This window comes from Coregonus lavaretus (assembly GCF_964263955.1).
Source record: "Coregonus lavaretus genome assembly, contig: SUPER_35_unloc_2, whole genome shotgun sequence".
NCBI lineage: Eukaryota > Metazoa > Chordata > Actinopteri > Salmoniformes > Salmonidae > Coregonus > Coregonus lavaretus.
In genome coordinates this window covers 823,829-842,740 of record NW_028167180.1, presented here as the reverse complement: position 1 = coordinate 842,740, position 18,912 = coordinate 823,829, and the positions used below count along the sequence as shown (strand labels likewise).

General features: G+C 40.7%; 1 protein-coding gene across 1 annotated transcript; it reads left to right on the top strand.

Moving 5' to 3' along the window:
• Positions 1-14,933: 14,933 nt before the first annotated feature.
• Positions 14,934-17,111, top strand: LOC311110205 (GTPase IMAP family member 9-like; the record flags this gene model as incomplete). The annotated part of the gene is made up of 3 exons (XM_084188749.1): positions 14,934-14,999; positions 15,362-16,107; positions 17,085-17,111. The coding sequence occupies exons 1-3, from the start codon at positions 14,993-14,995 to the stop codon at positions 17,109-17,111; spliced, it is 780 nt and encodes a 259-aa protein (XP_084044875.1). The 5' UTR covers positions 14,934-14,992.
• Between the last annotated feature and the right edge of the window lie 1,801 nt (positions 17,112-18,912).

The following is an 18,912-nucleotide window of genomic DNA, read 5'->3' as shown; positions in this document are numbered from 1 at the left end:
TGTTTCATTTGCAAAGCCCTGCAACGTATATGTAATATTATCAATATGATCTGCTAAGAATGTTACACCATACCATGGAAAAAGACCAAGTCCCCACTTCTCTCCCAGACTTATTCTCCAATGGTAGGCTTCAAGATTAGTAAATTTAGCCATTTCTCTTTTAACCCTATTTTCACCAGTAGTTTCAGATTGATCTGGATTCGGTGCTACTCCTCTCCTAATTGTAAAAACCTCATATGGCAACTTCAATGTTGACATGTAACAACACCCTTTCCATCCATAGGGTAAAAATATATATGCTTTATCACCACAAACCCACCAAATATCTCTAAAATTCCCAATAGTTGCATTGATAGGGAAAAATTGATCCATCACCATCAAAGTCCTGCCCTTCTTACTACCTGGAGCATAAAAAGTTACATTATATTTGTCACCTCTACCCTTTCGTCCGGGTTTACCCAAAATCAACATATACCCATCACAATCTGATATTCCCATGAACATACCATTTACCTCATCTGTATTATTAGAACAAATACAAGTTTTAGCTCTCACTGCTCTCACCTCAAATGCTTCAGGGATCACTGTCACCTGACTTTCTTTACCACCCACCATATGCACATAGGGAAATTCATTTAACCAAGAACACTTATAACTAGGCTTATACAAATGGTGTGACAACGACATGTCTTTGTCTGTCAATACTCGTTGATGATACAACAGCCATCTCAACGCATAGGCCTGACACCCACCCGCCAATGGTTGAGCAATCGTCTGTAAAATTGAATCCCACGTCTCTGGTGCTGGAATTCTCAACAGACATGGACCCTCAAGATTCCTCACTGATCTTACAGCATGAGTTAATTGCTGGAACCAAAGATTTCTACCTGCCCATTGATCTTTAATTTTCAAAACCGCCGAATCAAATCCATATGCTTTCCATTTAGCGTCTCTTTTCCCTACCGAGCGAGATTGATCAGATGTATCTTCTGATGTTAAGTTGAACCCAAAAAACCCATCCTGTTCTTCCATGATATTATCCTGTACTATTTCAGATGAACCTATATTGTTTTCAATGACTACTTGCTGAGTCATTTCAGTTACATCGTTTACTTTTAGAAAAGTTGTTGTTGGTGTCGGTATCATACCTCCTACATTTGTTATTGCCGTCGTACCCTTAAATCTTTTCAAAGTTGACATTAAAGTAGTTGATTTAGTTGATGTTTTTTGTTCTAAAATTGGTGCTGGCACTATCGGTTCCCTTGTAATCGAATGCGATATATTTATGGCTTTACCAACTGTCAATGTTGAAAGAGTTAAATTGCTTCCCATTGTTGTTCTAACAGACTGACGTGTTGATGTTATTGTTGTTACTTCATTCCTAGTTTTCGTAACGTTTTGGTCTGACTTTTCTCCTAACTGGTCTAGGCCTATTTTGTCCAACCGAATCACTAGCTTCTCCTTTACCCGAGTTGCCCTTGGTGATCTCTGCTGCTTCACATCCCACTGAAATACTCCCTGTTGCTTCTGGGACGTATTGGAAATCAATTTCTCCAAATCCTCCTTCCTTTCCAACCCCTGCATCGTCATCTCTGGCATAATCAGAAGTGTCATCATTATCAACGTTAATCCCAACATTGACAATCTCTCCCTCTTCCTGTTCTCCCCTATCTCCATCTTCTCTCTCTACGCGTGGCACCTCTTCTGTAGGCGCTTTAACACAATGTGACAAATGATACCACGTAGGAGATCCCTTAACCTGGACAGCTGTTCCAGTACTACGAACCACTTCAAATGGTCCGTCACGACGTTCGTTATACCACTTCCTCCTGAATACCTTTACGAATACTTTGTCTCCCGGTTGTACTGTATTCCTCTTATCCTCCTCAGGCGCCTTCTGCACCTCTCCTTGTCTTTGCCTGTCAGAAACATATGTGGACAACTTTTTATGAAAATTGGCCATATATGTAACGTACGCTCTCATTTCATCGTCCAACAGGGCCAAGCTTGGACCCTTTCCACTTGTTCGTAAACAAGGCGTTGGCATCCTTCTTCCTGTTAACAACTCATGGGGTGTCATACGTAGATCACGTAGCTCACTTGAGCGACACACCATTAGTGCTAAAGGAAGCGGCGCTATCCAGTTTAGACCTGTATGTTGACAAATCTTCACAATGCGGTTCTTCAAGACACCGTTCATTCTTTCACACATCCCCTGGCTTTGTGGGTGATAAACTGCTCCAAGACGTTGCTTAATTCCCAATTTTTGCAACATCAATTTTACTGTTTTATCCACAAATTCTCTTCCATTGTCTGAGGATATTCGATCGGGTAATCCCCACCTGCTTATGACTTCTTTACATAAGAACTTGGCAACCGACTGAGCATCCTTACGCTTGGTTGGACAAGCTTCTGTCCATCGTGAAAATCTATCTACAACCACCAACATGTATCTTTTCCCATCAACTGGTTGTATCATATCAACAAAGTCAATGACCAACTCACGCATAGGACCCCTGGGTGTAGGAATGTAACCTGGATGAACAGGTATCCCTCTTCGAACATTATTTTTAAGACAGATAGTGCATCTTCCTATCAAATAATCAATTTGTTCAAACAAATAGGGAGCCCAAAAACCATATTCCTTTGTGATCTTTCTGTGAACCTCCCCCCTCGCAACATGAGCTAAGCCATGTGCTTCTTGAATCATCAGACCTAAGAGATCTAGAGGCGCTACTATCAACCCCTCATGGTTTCTCCACAGACCAGTAGCATCTTTGACCGCTCCTCGGTCTAGCCATAGCTGTTGGTCGATCATAGAAGCGGCTTCTTGCATCAAAATTACATCTCGAAGCGTAATTTTGTCTTCCAAGTCCACTACATGAGTGACCAGAAACACTTTCCCCAATTTGTCCGCTCCTGCAACGGCTTTTGCAGCTTCATCAGCAGCTTTGTTCCCTTGTGTCACTCTTGACATATCTGTCTTGTGAGCTGCACACTTAGCTATCGCTATCTCTGTAGGTTTCATCATAGCATGCAACAATTTCATGATTTGTGCATGATGCTGTATCGGAGAACCATCCGATTTCTTGAACCCTCGACCTTTCCATACCGCCCCAAACAAATGACATACACTATGTGCATATGCTGAATCCGTGTATATGGTTACTCGCTTACCTTCTGCTAACAAACATGCTTCTGTTAGCCCCACAAGTTCAGCAAGTTGTGCAGACGCAGGCTGTGGTATTACTTCAGCCTTTTCAACAACAAATCCCGTCCCTCTGCCTCTAATTACTGCATAACCAGCACATAACTTATCTCCTACCCGATAGCAAGACCCATCCGTCCAATACTCCAGGTCTGCTTCACGTAACGGAAAGGCTTGTAAATCTGATCGAAGCCTCGAATATCTCTCTGCTTCTTGGACACAATCATGTGGCTCACCATCCTCGGAAGTTGGTAAACTCTCGGCTGGATTTACTGTATCACATCTCACAAGGGTGACATCCTCCTGCTCTAAGAGTCTATGATAGTCTCTGAGCCTGGGCATAGTCAATGTATACTTCCCATAGTTCAGAAGATTTCTGAGACTATGATGGGTAAGAATTGTCACGGGGTAGCCCATCGTGACCGATGATGCTTTGTCATACATGGAATACACCCCCACCATTGCTCTGTAGCATAGTGGTAACCCTTGTTCTACCTCTGAATAAGCAGTAGAGTAGTAGGAAATAGGCTGAGGATTCGTCCCCATGCCTGTCGGTTGACAAAGAACCGCACATGCATATCTACCTCCAGTAGAAGTAGACACGTATAGCAAAAAGTTCTTTGAATAATCTGGTAGTGCAAGTGCAGGTGCCTCCTGCAACCTCTGTTTGATAGTTTCAAATGCCACATGACCTTCCGGTGTCCAGGAAAGATTGCTATGAAGTTGACCACTCTCAGTACCCCTCACCATAGCCCTCAATGGTGCCATCAAACTAGTATAATCCTCTACCCAAGCTGAGGAATAACCAGCAATACCTAGAAATGTCATCATTTCTCTGACTGTTCTAGGTTTTGGAGCCTTACGAATAGTTTCCACCTGCTTGTCCGAAATGTTTCTGTGACCATGAGTTATGTTTTGACCTAAATATACAACTTTCTCCTGACAATATTGCAACTTTTTCTGTGACACCTTGTGTCCCTTTTCTGCCAAAACCTGTAGTAATTTAATTGAATCCCTATGACATGTTTCCTTATTTTGTGAGCAAACCATTATATCATCCACGTACTGAATGACAGTGCTCTGCAATATCTGATCTATCCCTACCAAATCCTCCTTCAGTACTTTATTGAAGATATGCGGCGAATGCCGGTACCCCTGTGGCATTCTATTGTACTCATAGAACTGTCCCTTATAGGTGAACCCAAATAAATCCTGACTCTCTACACTAAGTGGAACACTGAAAAATGCTCCACATAAGTCCAGTACTGTAAAATGTGTCGCATCTGGGGGAACTTGAGCTAACAAGGTATGAGGATCTGGCACATCCGCTGGAAAGTCAATCACTATTTCATTCACTGCTCTCAAATCATGAGCTACACGATAACTTCCATCTGGTTTTTTTACAGGCCACAAAGGCGTGTTACTCCGAGGGTGTTTTGTTGTCCTTAAAACCCCTACTGTCGAAAGTCCATCAATTTGTGGTTCAATCCCTTTGATTGCTTCCTCTGTCAATGGATATTGATTTTTCCATGGAGGTTTGGCTCCTGGTCGAAGTTCAACCTTCACAGGTTGAGCTGATTTTACAAGTCCAATATCAGTACTATGTTGAGACCACAACCCTTCTGGAACTTGTTTCAACATCTCCTCTTTCATAGGATCTGAATCAATCTTCATATTACAAATAGATTCATGTGTCATTCCTACAGCCTGTGGCTCTCCTTGTCCTTGAGCCGAAATCATTATTTTGAGAAATCGTTGATCTTCACTTCTCCAAATCGCCAAATTTTCTTTCGTTGGTCTGAAAGTAAGTTTCTCCGCTTCTGTCATCATCTCTCCCATTTGCTTTTGCTCATAGCCTTCTGAAACCAACAAGGTAACATGTGGCACACTCTTCTCAATCTCAAACTCTTTATTCAGATAATCATCTGTGTTTATCTTCATAGCTGCTCCTTGTGGTCCTAAAATAATGCAACTTGAGCTAAGTTGAACATTCTTCGGTTGATGACTCAACCATTCCTCTGATTGTGGTTGAGCAGCCTTTTTGAAATACTTAAGCGTACAATGGAATGGATATTCCGGAAGCTTTGCATCAGGCATATTTGCAACAATACATTTTTCCCATATCTTAGCTTGTTTCATAAAGTCTTCACTGAGATTTCCAATCCAGAATACTGAAGACGAATCCACCTCCGTCATCATCGACAATTGGTAAACCTTTTCCTTTGGCATTTCTATCAGACAGCCATCTGGTGTACATCTGATTGTACAGTTCAACTTGCACAAGGCATCTCTTCCCAATAATGCAACAGGTGTATGTTCTGATACCAGTATGGGTATCTTAATTTTGTGATCTTTATAGCAGAGCTCAATTGGTTCCGTAAGAGGAATCAGCTGTTTTACTCCCTCAAATCCGATTGTCCTAACGAGTTGATTGGACATAGGGAGATGTGTAGCATCTTCAGGTCGAACACAGGTGAACGCTGCTCCGCTATCCGCCATTACTTCCAATGGTCGGTTGTTTATTTTCACCTCAATTGTTGGATCTCTTTCCGATCCTGACGCTACCAGCTGACACCTCCCTTTCGGATCATCTAGGCACCTCTAGAATCCGTGCTCCGGACCCCTGTAGGGGTTCACTGGTCCTCCAGATGATTTTGACTGGCCCCTGTATCTTCCTCTAAAATTCCCTCTAAAGTTACCTCCTGACCAATTACACTCACGGGAAAAGTGACCAAACTGTCCACAATTATAACACACCTCTGGAGACGGCGGGAAGTATGTCTTAACTCTTCCTCCCCTTTCTAATCCTTCTCGTCCTCTCCCTCTCCAATTCTGCGTCTGTCCAGAACTTGGCTGTGGGTATGAATTAACTGGTGCCGCCATTGGTGGCTGGTACAATTGCGGTTGGAACTGTTCTGGTTGAAGTTGTGGCAGTGCTTGTTGGTTCGGTACACACGGACTCTGCAAAACCAAAGCTTGTTTCTTATCCTTTTTATTCTCTCCCAGTTGTATCAGATTAAGTTTCCGAAGAGTTTCTTCGTCCTGCTCTTTCTGATTGAGTTCCTTCTTCCTGTACAGATCCACTTGATGAGCTATGTGATCTGTATAGACCCCTTTTGTCATGCTCCCAAGTCCAACTACTTCTGCCAGTTTGCTTCTTACTGGTAAGGGCAGTCCCATTTGCAGTTTAGCTCTCAAAATTGACTGCTCAATTTGACTCACATCTGGATCATTACCAGTAATATTTCTCCATACTTGATGAACTCTTGACACATAAGCTCTCGAATTTTCTTGTTGTCCTAGTGGATCAATCAGAATATTATCAGGATGCACATTCGTTGGAAATGTATCTTTCAATGCTCTCCACAGACGATTTCTACTTGCAGCCAACAATTCAGGATCGTTCACTGCCGTCCCAACATATCTCATGAGTCCAGCCCTCTGGAAGACTTCTTCCATATCTGGAATCCCAATGAGATTAGCCAACAGTCTCTTAACGTCTCCTATGGCAGACTGTGTTCCCACCGTAATTTCTTCCAATTTCGAAATCCAAGGATAGGCCCCATTCTGAAGAATAGGCAACTTCTCAAGTATGTTTGACATATCGGTATTTTGCAACGGCTTATATTCAAAGTTTTGACCTCGAATGATAACTGGTACCATTTTGCTCGGGGTATCTTTCCTTGACCTCAATGCATATTTTGTCTCATCTTTTTCAGATTCTCTTCTCAGCTGTCTCTCCTTCCGTATGGTCAGCGACTGAAGTTGTTCCTGTACCTCTCTTACTTCTCCTGCAGTCCTTGCACTCTTCAGTTCTGATAAGCATTGGTCTATTTCTCCGTCTATTTCTTCTGCAACAGTCTTTGCAGGACAACCTCCTTTCGAATACGCAGCACCGTCAGCCTCCTCTTTATCGCTGTCTTCATCTTTGCTTCCCTCAGCACTCGAAGATATTGTATCCTTCTTCTTCGAATCTTCCTCAGCACTGTAATATCTTGTATCCTTCTTCAAACCTTCCTCAGAATATCTTGTATCCTTCTTCTTCAAACCTTCCTCAGAATACCTTGTATCCTTCTTCTTCAAACCTTCCTTACCCCTTCTTTCCGTTCTGGCCAACCTCCGTTTGATGACCGGATCATATCCACCCATGATCCCCTCTAAATCACTCTGATCATCATCGTCCTCCTCCAATTCCATCCTACTTAACCTCATACCACCCTTAGTTTTCAGACCTCTCGTTTTCTTTCCACCTTTGGCGCTTGGATGCATTTTTACGGTCGTTTCTGCTTGTCCTCTCTCTATAATTTGTTCATCCTCATCTCTGATGTAATAATCCCCCTGTTGAAGGATTACTGGAAGCTGAGGATAAGCATCCCTAAGCTCAACTTCCTTCTCATACGGTGGGGGTCTTCTCGCCGAATCCGTATGTGAGAAAGGTATACCGACCTCTACCCTCAGTTTCTCTGTCGACGTCTCTTCCTTTAGCTTCTTCTCCATACCTTTGCTTCCCTTGTCTTTGGTATCTTTCATCAGTTTTTGTCCTTCGTCTTCAAACAATTTAAGAACACCCAGCTCCCTTTGTCTCTTCTCTTTACGTCGTTCCTTTTGTTTTCCCTTCTTCTGATCTGCCTTGTAAATTGACAGAAGTACTTTCATGATGTTGATAACATCCGGATTAAGAGTCCCTTCCTCTGGCCAGGGTTGTTCAATGTCAGGCCAACGTTTGTTCCATTTGCCGGATAATCTCGCAATACCCTTAACCAAAGGATTACTATGTTCGACTATATTAACTGGTGTAATAACTTTCATAGCCTTGCTATCCTTTCTCCCCATTGTAAGTCCTCTCTTATCTTCCTTTATTGTGAACTATTTATTTTAGCCTATGGCTTCCCCCCCTTTAATTATTAATATAACCTAAACAACCAGAGAGAAAACAAACAAAAAATTTGTTTTTTTTTTTTTTAAATCACCAAATAAAACGAAAAATTAAAAAAATATATGACTATTATTTTTTTTTTTTTTTTTTTTTTTTTTTATCTGAATATCAAAACAAAGTTTTTTTTTTTTTTGAAAAATATGAATAATTAAAAAGATTAAAATATGAATATTAAATTTTTTGGAAAAAATATGAATAATTAAAAAAATCAAAATATGAATATTAAAATTTTAATTAAAAATAACCCCCCCAAAAAAATCCATTAAATTATTCAATTAAAATTTTAATTAACATCTTAATCCGGATGTTATCAACATCATGAAAGTACTTCTGTCAATTTACAATAATAATTATAAATAATTAAGACCAATATTTATTTCTACACCTATTTTACCAATTTAGGACCCACTTACCTTAACCCCTCCGGAAAGTGAATACCAGTAGTCAACGTCCACAGCAATCCAAACATGGAATTCTAATCTACAACACCATCACCCCAATAAATCCCATTGTTTAATATGCACCCAGAAGTATTTTACTATCACCGAATAAAACAACATGCACCCAAGTATTTTAATATCACAGAATAAAAAGACTTCCAATCTACAACAATACCACACCAATATAAACCATTGTTTAATATGAAGCCAAATATTGCAATATCACAGAATAATGTCAGTACCTGCTTTCCAACCGAATCCCCCAGTCAGGCCCAGTAATGCACCGAGACCCAAAACTGCAACTTTTATTCCCTGATCAGTCTGTTGCCAAGCGTGTAAGAGAGTATCATTGCATCCAACATCCTGTTGAGAGATTTTGTAGACAAAAAAGTACTAGCCTGATTTTGGATGATCCTCTGTTTGCGTCACACCTTGTCACGTCACGCCACGCAACGCCGCGCACGTTAGCCCCCCTCTCTCTCCTTCGCTCCGTTCTACAGCCTCATATAACAAGGGAAGAAAACGATACAGCCAAGCATTTAAAGTTTACACTTAACCAAGGTATTCCCCACTCATATTTGCTACCAAACGGAACCTAGAAAGAAATAAATCAACACATTTTAAACCGGACCCCAAGAATAAATAAATCGCTCAAAACATTTTAATTTTATTTTAACCCGTCATTCAAATCAATGCATTATACTTCGTCACCATATATTTAATTTATAAATGTACTACATCTCAACAAATAGTTTAACGTTCACATAACAGTTACTTTAATAATTTTAAAAGAGTCGTGTTCACCTTTTCCGGTAGTCATTACCCCTGAAAAGAACCCTGAAACAATCATATGACCGTACTGGCCACCATTTTGTTCCGTCGCCTCAGCACGACCGCATGTCGAAGATTCAGTGCCGTAAACCAAAACGTGTCCTAATCTCGTGTCATAAACTCCCCCTTTCTGTAGTGTAGTGTCGCAAAATTAAACGCATGCGCACAACCATTCAAAAATACTTTTCACCGTGGAAGAAAGATTCTCTCTTCTCTCTCCCCAAACAGAAAGAATAACAGCCAGCTGTAACTTCCCATTTCCCCTTATAATCAAACAACATTTACCAGCGCTCACAAAACATATAACCTGACTTACAAACACATAAACAAGTTTAAGAGACTTTAACCCATCGCAATGGAATCTCTAAGGATATCCGTTAGCATGTAGCACGCAACACAATTAGCATTCAACCTTAGCAGCTAGCTTAGCCTACGGTACATCGTGACACAAAACACAATTAGCACTAGCCTCCACGATGTAGCATGATTCACACTTTAGCCTTACAAAAAATTAGCCTTTAGCCTCAAGCCTTAGCATTTAGCATTTCGCCACGATGTACCACGTGACCCGAACCATACAATCAAGCCTTAGCAACGAGGCACCACGTGGCCTGAAACAATCCAGCACTAGCTTCAGCCTCTAGCCAACTGCGGCCTACTAGCTATACCAATGAACATCCCGCACCGTGGCCAAATAAATAATCGTCCAATTCTCTCCCCGTCTAACTTTTTGTTGCCTTGAAAGATGAATCTCATATCAAGCGGTTATCCCCAAACCAATTTCCCGTCGGCCAGAGGCGGAGTATAACATAAATACACCAATTCACTTCATAATTCCCGCTTAAGAAATCAACCTGCCAAAGCCTAACACTTCACACAGGATTTGTAGCCCACTTAATAATAATTATTATTATTATTACAAGTCGCCTCGTTTCGAGGTCTTTTCCGTATTCCCGGTGCCCTAATTATGCAGATATCTCCCAACATATATTCTCTACCAATCCATTGTCCTAAACATGCTATTATTCCCCATTTACCCATCAACCCAATTTAGAATATTTGTTATCAGACTCCGAATCAACAACAACACCATACCTCAATAACGACCCAAGTCCTTTTAACCGTACACCGTCAAAGCCCTCTCCCCCATCAACGAAATGACTAGTGTCCAAAGTTTGTGAATAATCTCACCTTTAGCCGGCTTGAACCGTAGTCAACTCGTGAATCCAGGAAAGGGACCAATAACGATGCAATCAATATCTCAGCGGAGCCTCCAAATTGTAGTGTATGTTATTTGTAGGTGTTGTCGTCAATCAAGAAGTCTGCTTAAGTTGGATCGTGTTCAAAGGCCTTTATTCAAACCACGAGGTTCCAACGTAAGTACGGACACAATATCCGGAGAACCAGACCCCAAATAAATCTTGCTGCATTCTAACTCTTCGTCACCGCTCCCCCCTTTATATAGCCTTCCAAGAGTTGACTAGCTCCCTCTACTGTTCAATCCCCGTATTTTACCACCCACTTCCTGTTTGTCATAAGTGACGTCACGCTAAAACCTTCCCTCTGGATAACAATAATCAACCTTCCATTTCTTCATGAAAAACCTTTAACAAAGACATAATTTTAATATACTACAGTACAAATAAAGAAAAACCCTTGAATGAGTAGGTGTGTCCAAACTTTTGACTGGTACTGTGCATATATACATAGGATCTTACTCAGGTGTACATTATATGTAGTGTTTTCAATATATTGTTTGTTAAACTTTGAAATCAATGGTTTTTGTTTGGCATATATTTGAAACAAAGTCAAAGCGTAATTCTGTGACCGTGGAATTGCCCCACTGGAAATGACTTCCATATACTCCAAGTCTTTTTCCACTTACCATGACACTGTGAGGTTGTATCACAACCTGTGAATGTGTGGAAGCCTGACAAAGCCAAACTCTTGTGCATTCCAAGCCTCTCGTAGATGGTGTCAATGCAAATCTGCTGGTAGTTTTTTCCCATACCAAAAGCAACCCACAGCTTTATGGTTGGATAATCCTTGTTAAGATAGAAGATCAGACCAGCAAGGAGGACAATGATGTCCTCATCCACTGTTTGAATGACAATGGTCTGTGCAACGTTTTGAAGGGCATCTTTAAGATGAGGTCATACACGTGTGTGTGCCTCTTCATGGTCACATTCCAGCATTGATGTCAGAGAGCCCTTTGAGAACACAGGCTCAGTTGTAACATAGATCTCTTTTCCATCTTCAGATTCATTGGCACCAGGGGCGGCCTGTTCAATAGGGCGATATGGGCGACGCACTGCCAAACGGGAAAAGGAAGGGATTTTTTTTCTAATCAATTATATCACGGCAACAGTAGTTATCAGTGTTGTAATCAGGGGCGGCCTGTTCAATAGGGCGATATGGGTGACGCACTGCCAAACGGGAAAAGGAAGGGATTTTTTTTCTAATCAATTATATCACGGCAACAGTAGTTATCAGTGTTGTAATCTATACGTCTGATCTGCCACAGTGCCACACTGCCACTAAATGTCGAATCAGGCTAAAGTCGTGCTTCAAATGGCTCCCCCCCCCTTTGGGGCGATTTCAGTCAGGTTGAAAATCGCCCAGAAGTCTCTCATAGCCTCTAATGTAAAATCTATTTTTTTCAAATTTCAGAGCCTTCAATACAATCTCTATGGGTGTCTGAGGGCTTGCACTTACGCGCTTTCGTCATACGTAACGTAACGTAACCATGAACGTAACTGAGAAAAGAGCGGATTGTGTCTTTGAAAGAAGTTCCTTTTTGTCGGCGAACAAATGAAGATAAATTGGCAACGAAACAATTAGGACCTCCCAGACCAAATGTAATAATTCAACAGGTTTCTACTAAAGGCGGAAAGTCCTACACCCGAGGATTTTCCAAAAATTGGTACGAACGGAAAAATAACATTGCCACTCAACTTGATGAGGGATACAGGCTAGCTGTCCGCCGCCACAACGATGAGGTTAGTGTTGATAATCACAAGTTTACTGGAGAACTGAGACCAAGTAGAGACTTTGGACAGGGTGGATATGGTATAATAAAGGCAGTTTATTCAGAGGTAAAGATATCTGGAATCGCGTGCACGGACCCGTTCGTCAAACTCTTAGGGAGCTTTAAATTAAGCCCCATTACTTACCATATCAGATAAGAGAAATTGCTGCAGCTACATATATTTTACATCCTGGCCCTACATAGTTCACTATTTGCATCACTTACCAAAATATTACATGTGGTCATATATGCTTGGAAAGTGGAGATGCCATAGAACGTCAAAAAAGTAAACATTGCTGGAGACACATTGCCGTTTTGGAGAAGACATCGCGTTTGCTAGCGAAGAGATTTGTTGTGGCAAATGAACTTGGGCTGGGAATTGCCAGGAACCTCACGATAAGATATATGCATCAGCATTGCGAGTCTCATGATTCTATACGTATTGTGATTCGATACTGTGATTTTATTGCGCACCATATGTCTGTTGCAGAGGGATCAGAAAGCCATGAGAACGAGTTTTGATCAGTCATGGAAATAAAAGTGCTGAAAACAAATTGGCTCCCAATGTGAAAAGATTGAGAACAAGCTATGAAGGAACAATAATGGTGTTTTGGTGCAGGTACAGCCAACTAGCGCTAAAATATTGCGATATTGTCAATACAGTATATCGTAAAGTATCACTATGTAACTCGATTTCTTTCACCCCAATCCCTCAAATTAACGGTAAATAACTGAATTGTTTGCCCCACATTTAGCTAAGATGATTAGCTAGCCAGCTAAAATGTTTTATTTAGTTAGCAGTCGCATCTACAATAGTTTACTGTCAATAACATGTCTCCAAAAATGACGTGGTGTCTCCAATTGTGTTGACATTTTACAATTGCGATGCGCATCCATGAGTATCCACTTTCTGTAGCTCAGCTGGTAGAGCACGGCGCTTGTAACGCCAAGGTAGTGGGTTCGATCCCCGGGACCACCCATACACAAAAATTTATGCACGCATGACTGTAAGTCGCTTTGGATAAAAGCGTCTGCTAAATGGCATATTATTATTATTATTATTATTATTATTATCTGAAGAGAGCCCCGAAACATTGTGTGCTGACATTTTATGCAATAAATGAAGTAGGTTGAATCTAGTAGTTCTGATCTTCTGATTGGTCCTGATGAGTTGGGCGAGGTCCCCTCCAGGCTACTGTCACTGTTGCATTGGCTCTGAGTCGGGTTCTCTGTCTTCAAATGTTCAGCCTAAGAGAGGGGATTTTTGTGTGTGTGTGTGTGTGTGTGTGTGTGTTTAACAGTGATGATGTGTGTGTGTGTGTGTGTGTGTGTGTGTGTGTGTTTAACAGTGATGATGTGTGTGTGTGTGTGTTTGTGTGTGTGTGTGTGTGTGTCCTCAGAGCAAGAACTCGTGAGTTGGAAGAACTGAGAGGCCTATGGCGTGGGTGTTGTCCTTGGCCACCTGCTGACAAGGCTGACAAGATAGGACCCTTTTGTCCATTGTTATTGGATAGGAACAGAACTTATAACCAGCTCCTGACCTAAATAGATCTTAGCACAACATTTTACTCAACATATCATATTCCATATTCACTATAACAAATATATTTACTACGACATTAGCAAGAACCGCCACATCCTCAGCCGGCTAATCCAGTGTGTGAAGTTTTGCGGAGTGTTTGAGTTAGCTTTGCGAGGCAAAGATGAAACTGAGGGCTCCACCAACCCTGGTAAGCCAACACTTTTGAGATCAGTCAATAAATGCTTCTGGTATTGACTTATATGCTGCCCCTGTCTTCATGTTGTTGCTGGACATATATTTTTTAAAATGTGTGTAGGTCACCTAAATCATCAGAAAAATTGCCCCCCCTGAGAATTTTTTCAGGAGCCGCCACTGATTGGCACACAACTTCTGTGTCGAGATTTTGAAAAACTCCTGTTATTAGGATTTCGGAGAAAGTCCGAAAACATACATGGAAAATTGATTGTCTCTCCAACTTTCTTTCGGACGCATTTTCCTCGCTTGTCTCTTGTTGAATCTTTTAGACATTCTTTGTATGTGTCCAACACAATATTGATTCTATAGCAGCTGTTAAACTGGTGCTCTACCAAAGGCAGTAAGACACTGCTGCCACATTCGCCAAATGTGGAAACTTGATGGGTAGGCAGGGAATGGACAATGACAGCTCCGTCAATTTTGTCCTTTATTGTTGGCTGTTAACTGTAGATAATTTGATTGTTAATTTGTTTAAAGTTTGTATTTTATATACCAAAAATGTAAGTTTAAGAAGCAATGAGAGTCAGTAAATGTAGCTTTAGTAGCTGTTCTGTAAGATCACACTTCTCTCTACAGATCAACATCACACTTCTCTCTTCAGCTCAACATCACACTTCTCTCTTCAGCTCAACATCACACTTCTCTCTACAGATCAACATCAGACTTCTCTCTACAGTAACAACATTTCATGTTTTATCCAACAGAGACCTGGATTGCTCTGGTTGGCAACACTAGACTTGGGAAGAGATTGACAGCATTCCAAAACCCAAATATGACTGGTGAGTACTTAGTCTTCACTTCACTGTATGTAGGCCACAGGACAGAGATGGAAACTGATTTACATTGTTGTAAATCTTTTTTTTTTATGGGTATGCACAAAATAATGAGGTTTTATTAAATTATTAATACATCTTAATGAAATGAATGTAGGATTACTTGTAGCTGAACTTATATATTTATTTTATTTTATTTTATTTATGTAATTGTTAATTTGCTTAAAGTTAATATTCTATAGACCATCAATGTCTAAGAAGCTAAAGACTGAACATGTTCAGTAGCTGTTCTGTAAGATGACTAAACAGACAGAACATCAGCATCAGACTTCTTTCTACAGTAACAACATCTCCTTCTTATCCAACAGAACACAATGAGGAGGTCCGGATTGTTCTGGTGGGGAAGACTGGAGTTGGGAAGAGTGCAGCAGGAAACACCATCCTGGGGAGAAAGGCTTTTGATTCAGTAATGTCGTCTAATTCTGTGACATCAACATGTGATAAGAAAAGCGGAAAGGTGGGGGGTCAAAGTGTAGCTGTTATCGACACACCAGGCTTGTTTGACACCGAGTTAACGCAGGAGGAGGCACTGAAAGAGATCTCACAGTGCATCTCTTTCTCTGCTCCCGGTCCCCATGTGTTCCTGGTTGTGATCAAGCTGGGAAGATTCACTAAAGAGGAGCAGGAAACTGTGGAGATGATTCAGAATCTATTTGGTGTTGAAGCATCAAAATACTCCATGGTTCTCTTCACACATGGAGACGATCTTGTTGATGTAACAATTGAAGACTTCCTGCATGGAAATCCCAAACTGGAAAGTTTAATTGCCAAATGTAATGGGGGATATCATGTCTTCAATAACAAAGATCAGAATCCCTCTCAGGTCAATGAGCTTCTTGATAAGATAAACAAGATGGTGAAGGTGAATGGAGGAAGCCATTACACCTCTAAGATGTTCCAGGAGGTTGAGAGAGCAATTGAAGAGGAGAACGAGAGGATCCTGAAAGAGAACAGAGAGAAGAGACTCAGAGAGATGGAAGAACTGAAGACGAAGTTTGAAGGAGAGCGTTTAAGGGAAGAAGAAGAGAAGCTGAGGAGAAAACAGGAAAGAGAAGCGAGAGAGAGAGCTGAAAGATTAAAGAAATGTGCCAGAATCGGAGCGGTTGTGGGAGGAATTGGAGGCCCAGTTGGGTCAGCAGTTGGGGCAGCATTGGGAGCTGGAGTGGGAGCTGCAATAAATACATGCAGTACTCAATGAGAGTCCACAGCTAACAGTGCTGTATGTTCTACAAGTTGTTTGACTTTATTATTTCATGCTGAAAGCTTCCTCTATATATACCCAGTATACCAAACATTTGGAACACCATCTTAACATTGAGAACTGATATAGAATAAGAGAGTGAAAGTTGACCTTGTCTTTCCTATCAACCTGGAAAAGGACCTAAATACTTTTTAACTGGAACACTTCAGGGCAGCCAAGCTCTTCAGTCAAGCCAGAGAACACCACACATGAACTCATATCATCACTGAACTATCTACACTGAACACTTGGAGAAAGACATCTATATATATATATGGTCATCTTAATGTAAAGACAAGTCATGACATATGAGAGATGGAAAGTATTGTGGTTACCACAAGCCATGTTGACAGGAAGACTGCAGATGCAAATGAGATGTTCGCTAAATCTGTTGCAACGTATCACTTCGCATTTCTGAGACGTATGTTTTGTAGGTCATTGTCCCTGTTCAAATAAACAGAATAAATACAAATACATATATTCTACTTTTTTTGTAGCCTACATTAAGAATGACACTTGGGGGTTTGATTAACAAATATTTAGCTGTTTTTGTTATTATGTTTTAGTGATCACTGGAAAAGGTTGTTGTATTGAGTTACATTTTATCAGGAGTAACCGACTCCTGAAAAAGATGGGAGGAACTCACAAATAAAGTATTACTTAGATGTATTATTAACATTCACAAAGGACACATTTCAGCCATCAAGCATTTGTCAAGCAAATTTCCCTAAGGGACATAATCTAATTAATGACTTCATCCATGTGATAATTCTGTATTGTGTTATTCTTAGGACCTCACAGAACCATGGTTCTCATGACTGAAAGAAAGCTTCATTATCCACTATGCACCACAGTCAATGTATTCCCTCATGTTATATCAATGTAGAAACTTGATGCATTATGGACACTTTTGAGTCAACACAAATGTGTCTGGAGGGCAGGGAGCAATTGTGGGCGTCTAATGGTGACAGGGGCAGGAAGTTGATCCCCTTCTCAGACGATGCATGGCTCAATTAAGGTTCTGTGCCACTTTATCGACTGGGCAGTAGCTGACCTCTGACCTCACCTACTAAGACAATGACATCAATAACATAATTTGTACTTTAACATTTGGCAGTTAAATGCAAGAACAAAATATTATTTATAAAAATAAATCTAATTATATAGTTTTTTAACACTATAATTTGTTTATAAGATTGATAGCTGTACTTTTAGTTTACAGTCGATGCAGCTTGTTGGCTATTAGCCAATCAGCGTTTCTCAATGGGTTCAAAGCACGTGAATGTATCCAGCTGGTATTCACGACATCAAAACTGGTAATTCATTACCACCTTCCCACTTGGCTACGAAAGCAGAATTAGGTTGATTTCCCCTGCTCAGATGTTGCATGCATCATCAATCCCAGTCATTTCAGAAAGTCAACCAAATTCCAATTTAGTAATTATCCTAATTGAAAGGCATTGAATAGACATGGATTTCAGTGTAATTCCTGAATTGACCTGAATGGAAATGGAATTGACCCCAACCCTGACTGATAGAGAATAAGAGAGGGAAAGTTGACCTTGCCTTCCCTATCAGCCTGGAAAAGGGCCTAAAGACATTTTAATTGGAACACTTCAGGGCAGCCAAGCTCTTCAGCCAAGCCAGAGAACACCACACATTAACTCATATCATCACTGGACTATCTACACTGAACACTTGGAGAAAGACATATATATGGTCGTCTTAATGTAAAGACAAGTCATGAGATATGAGAGATGGAAAGTATTGTGGTTACCACAAGAGACGTTGACAGGAAGACTGCAAATGCAAATTAGATGTTAGCTAAATCTGTTGCACCGTATCTCTTCTCACTTCTGAGACGTATGTTTTGTCGTACATTGTCCCTGTTCAAATAAAGTTAATAAATATATATATATTCTACTGTTATTGTAGCCTACATTAAGAATGTGTAATTCAGGGAGATCTAATGCAAAGACACATTTTTGGTGTTTCTCAACGAGTTCAAAGCACCTGAATGTATCCAACTGGTTTTCACGACATCACAACTGGTAATTCATTACCACCTTCCCACTTGGTCGTGAATGCAGAATTAGGTTGATTTCCCCTGCTCAGATGTTGAATGGTGTTCCTGACCTTCTAGCGGTCTTCCGATTGGTCCGTTGTTTGTGTTGTTCCCCTGCTCAGATGTTGCATGCATCATACATTCCTGTCAATTCAGAAAGTCAACCAAATTCCATTTGAGTAGTTCTTCTAATTTAAAGGCATTGAATAGACATGGATTTCAGTGTAATTCCCGAATTGACTGGAATGGAAATGGAATTGACCCCAACCCTGACTGATAGAGAACAAGAGAGTGAAAGTTGACCTTGTCTTCCCTATCAGCCTGGAAAAGGACCTAAAGACATTTTAACTGGAACACTTCAGGGCAGCCAAGCTCTTCAGTCAAGCCAGAGAACACCAGACATGAACTCATATCTCCTCTCACAATTTACAGGATAGGATGTTCAGAAATGTATTTTAGCATTACTACTAACAGCATGAACATAGGTTTGACTTGTTACCCTCAGTGATGACCATAAAGATATGCTAGGGTATTGCACATTTGAGAGTCCATTG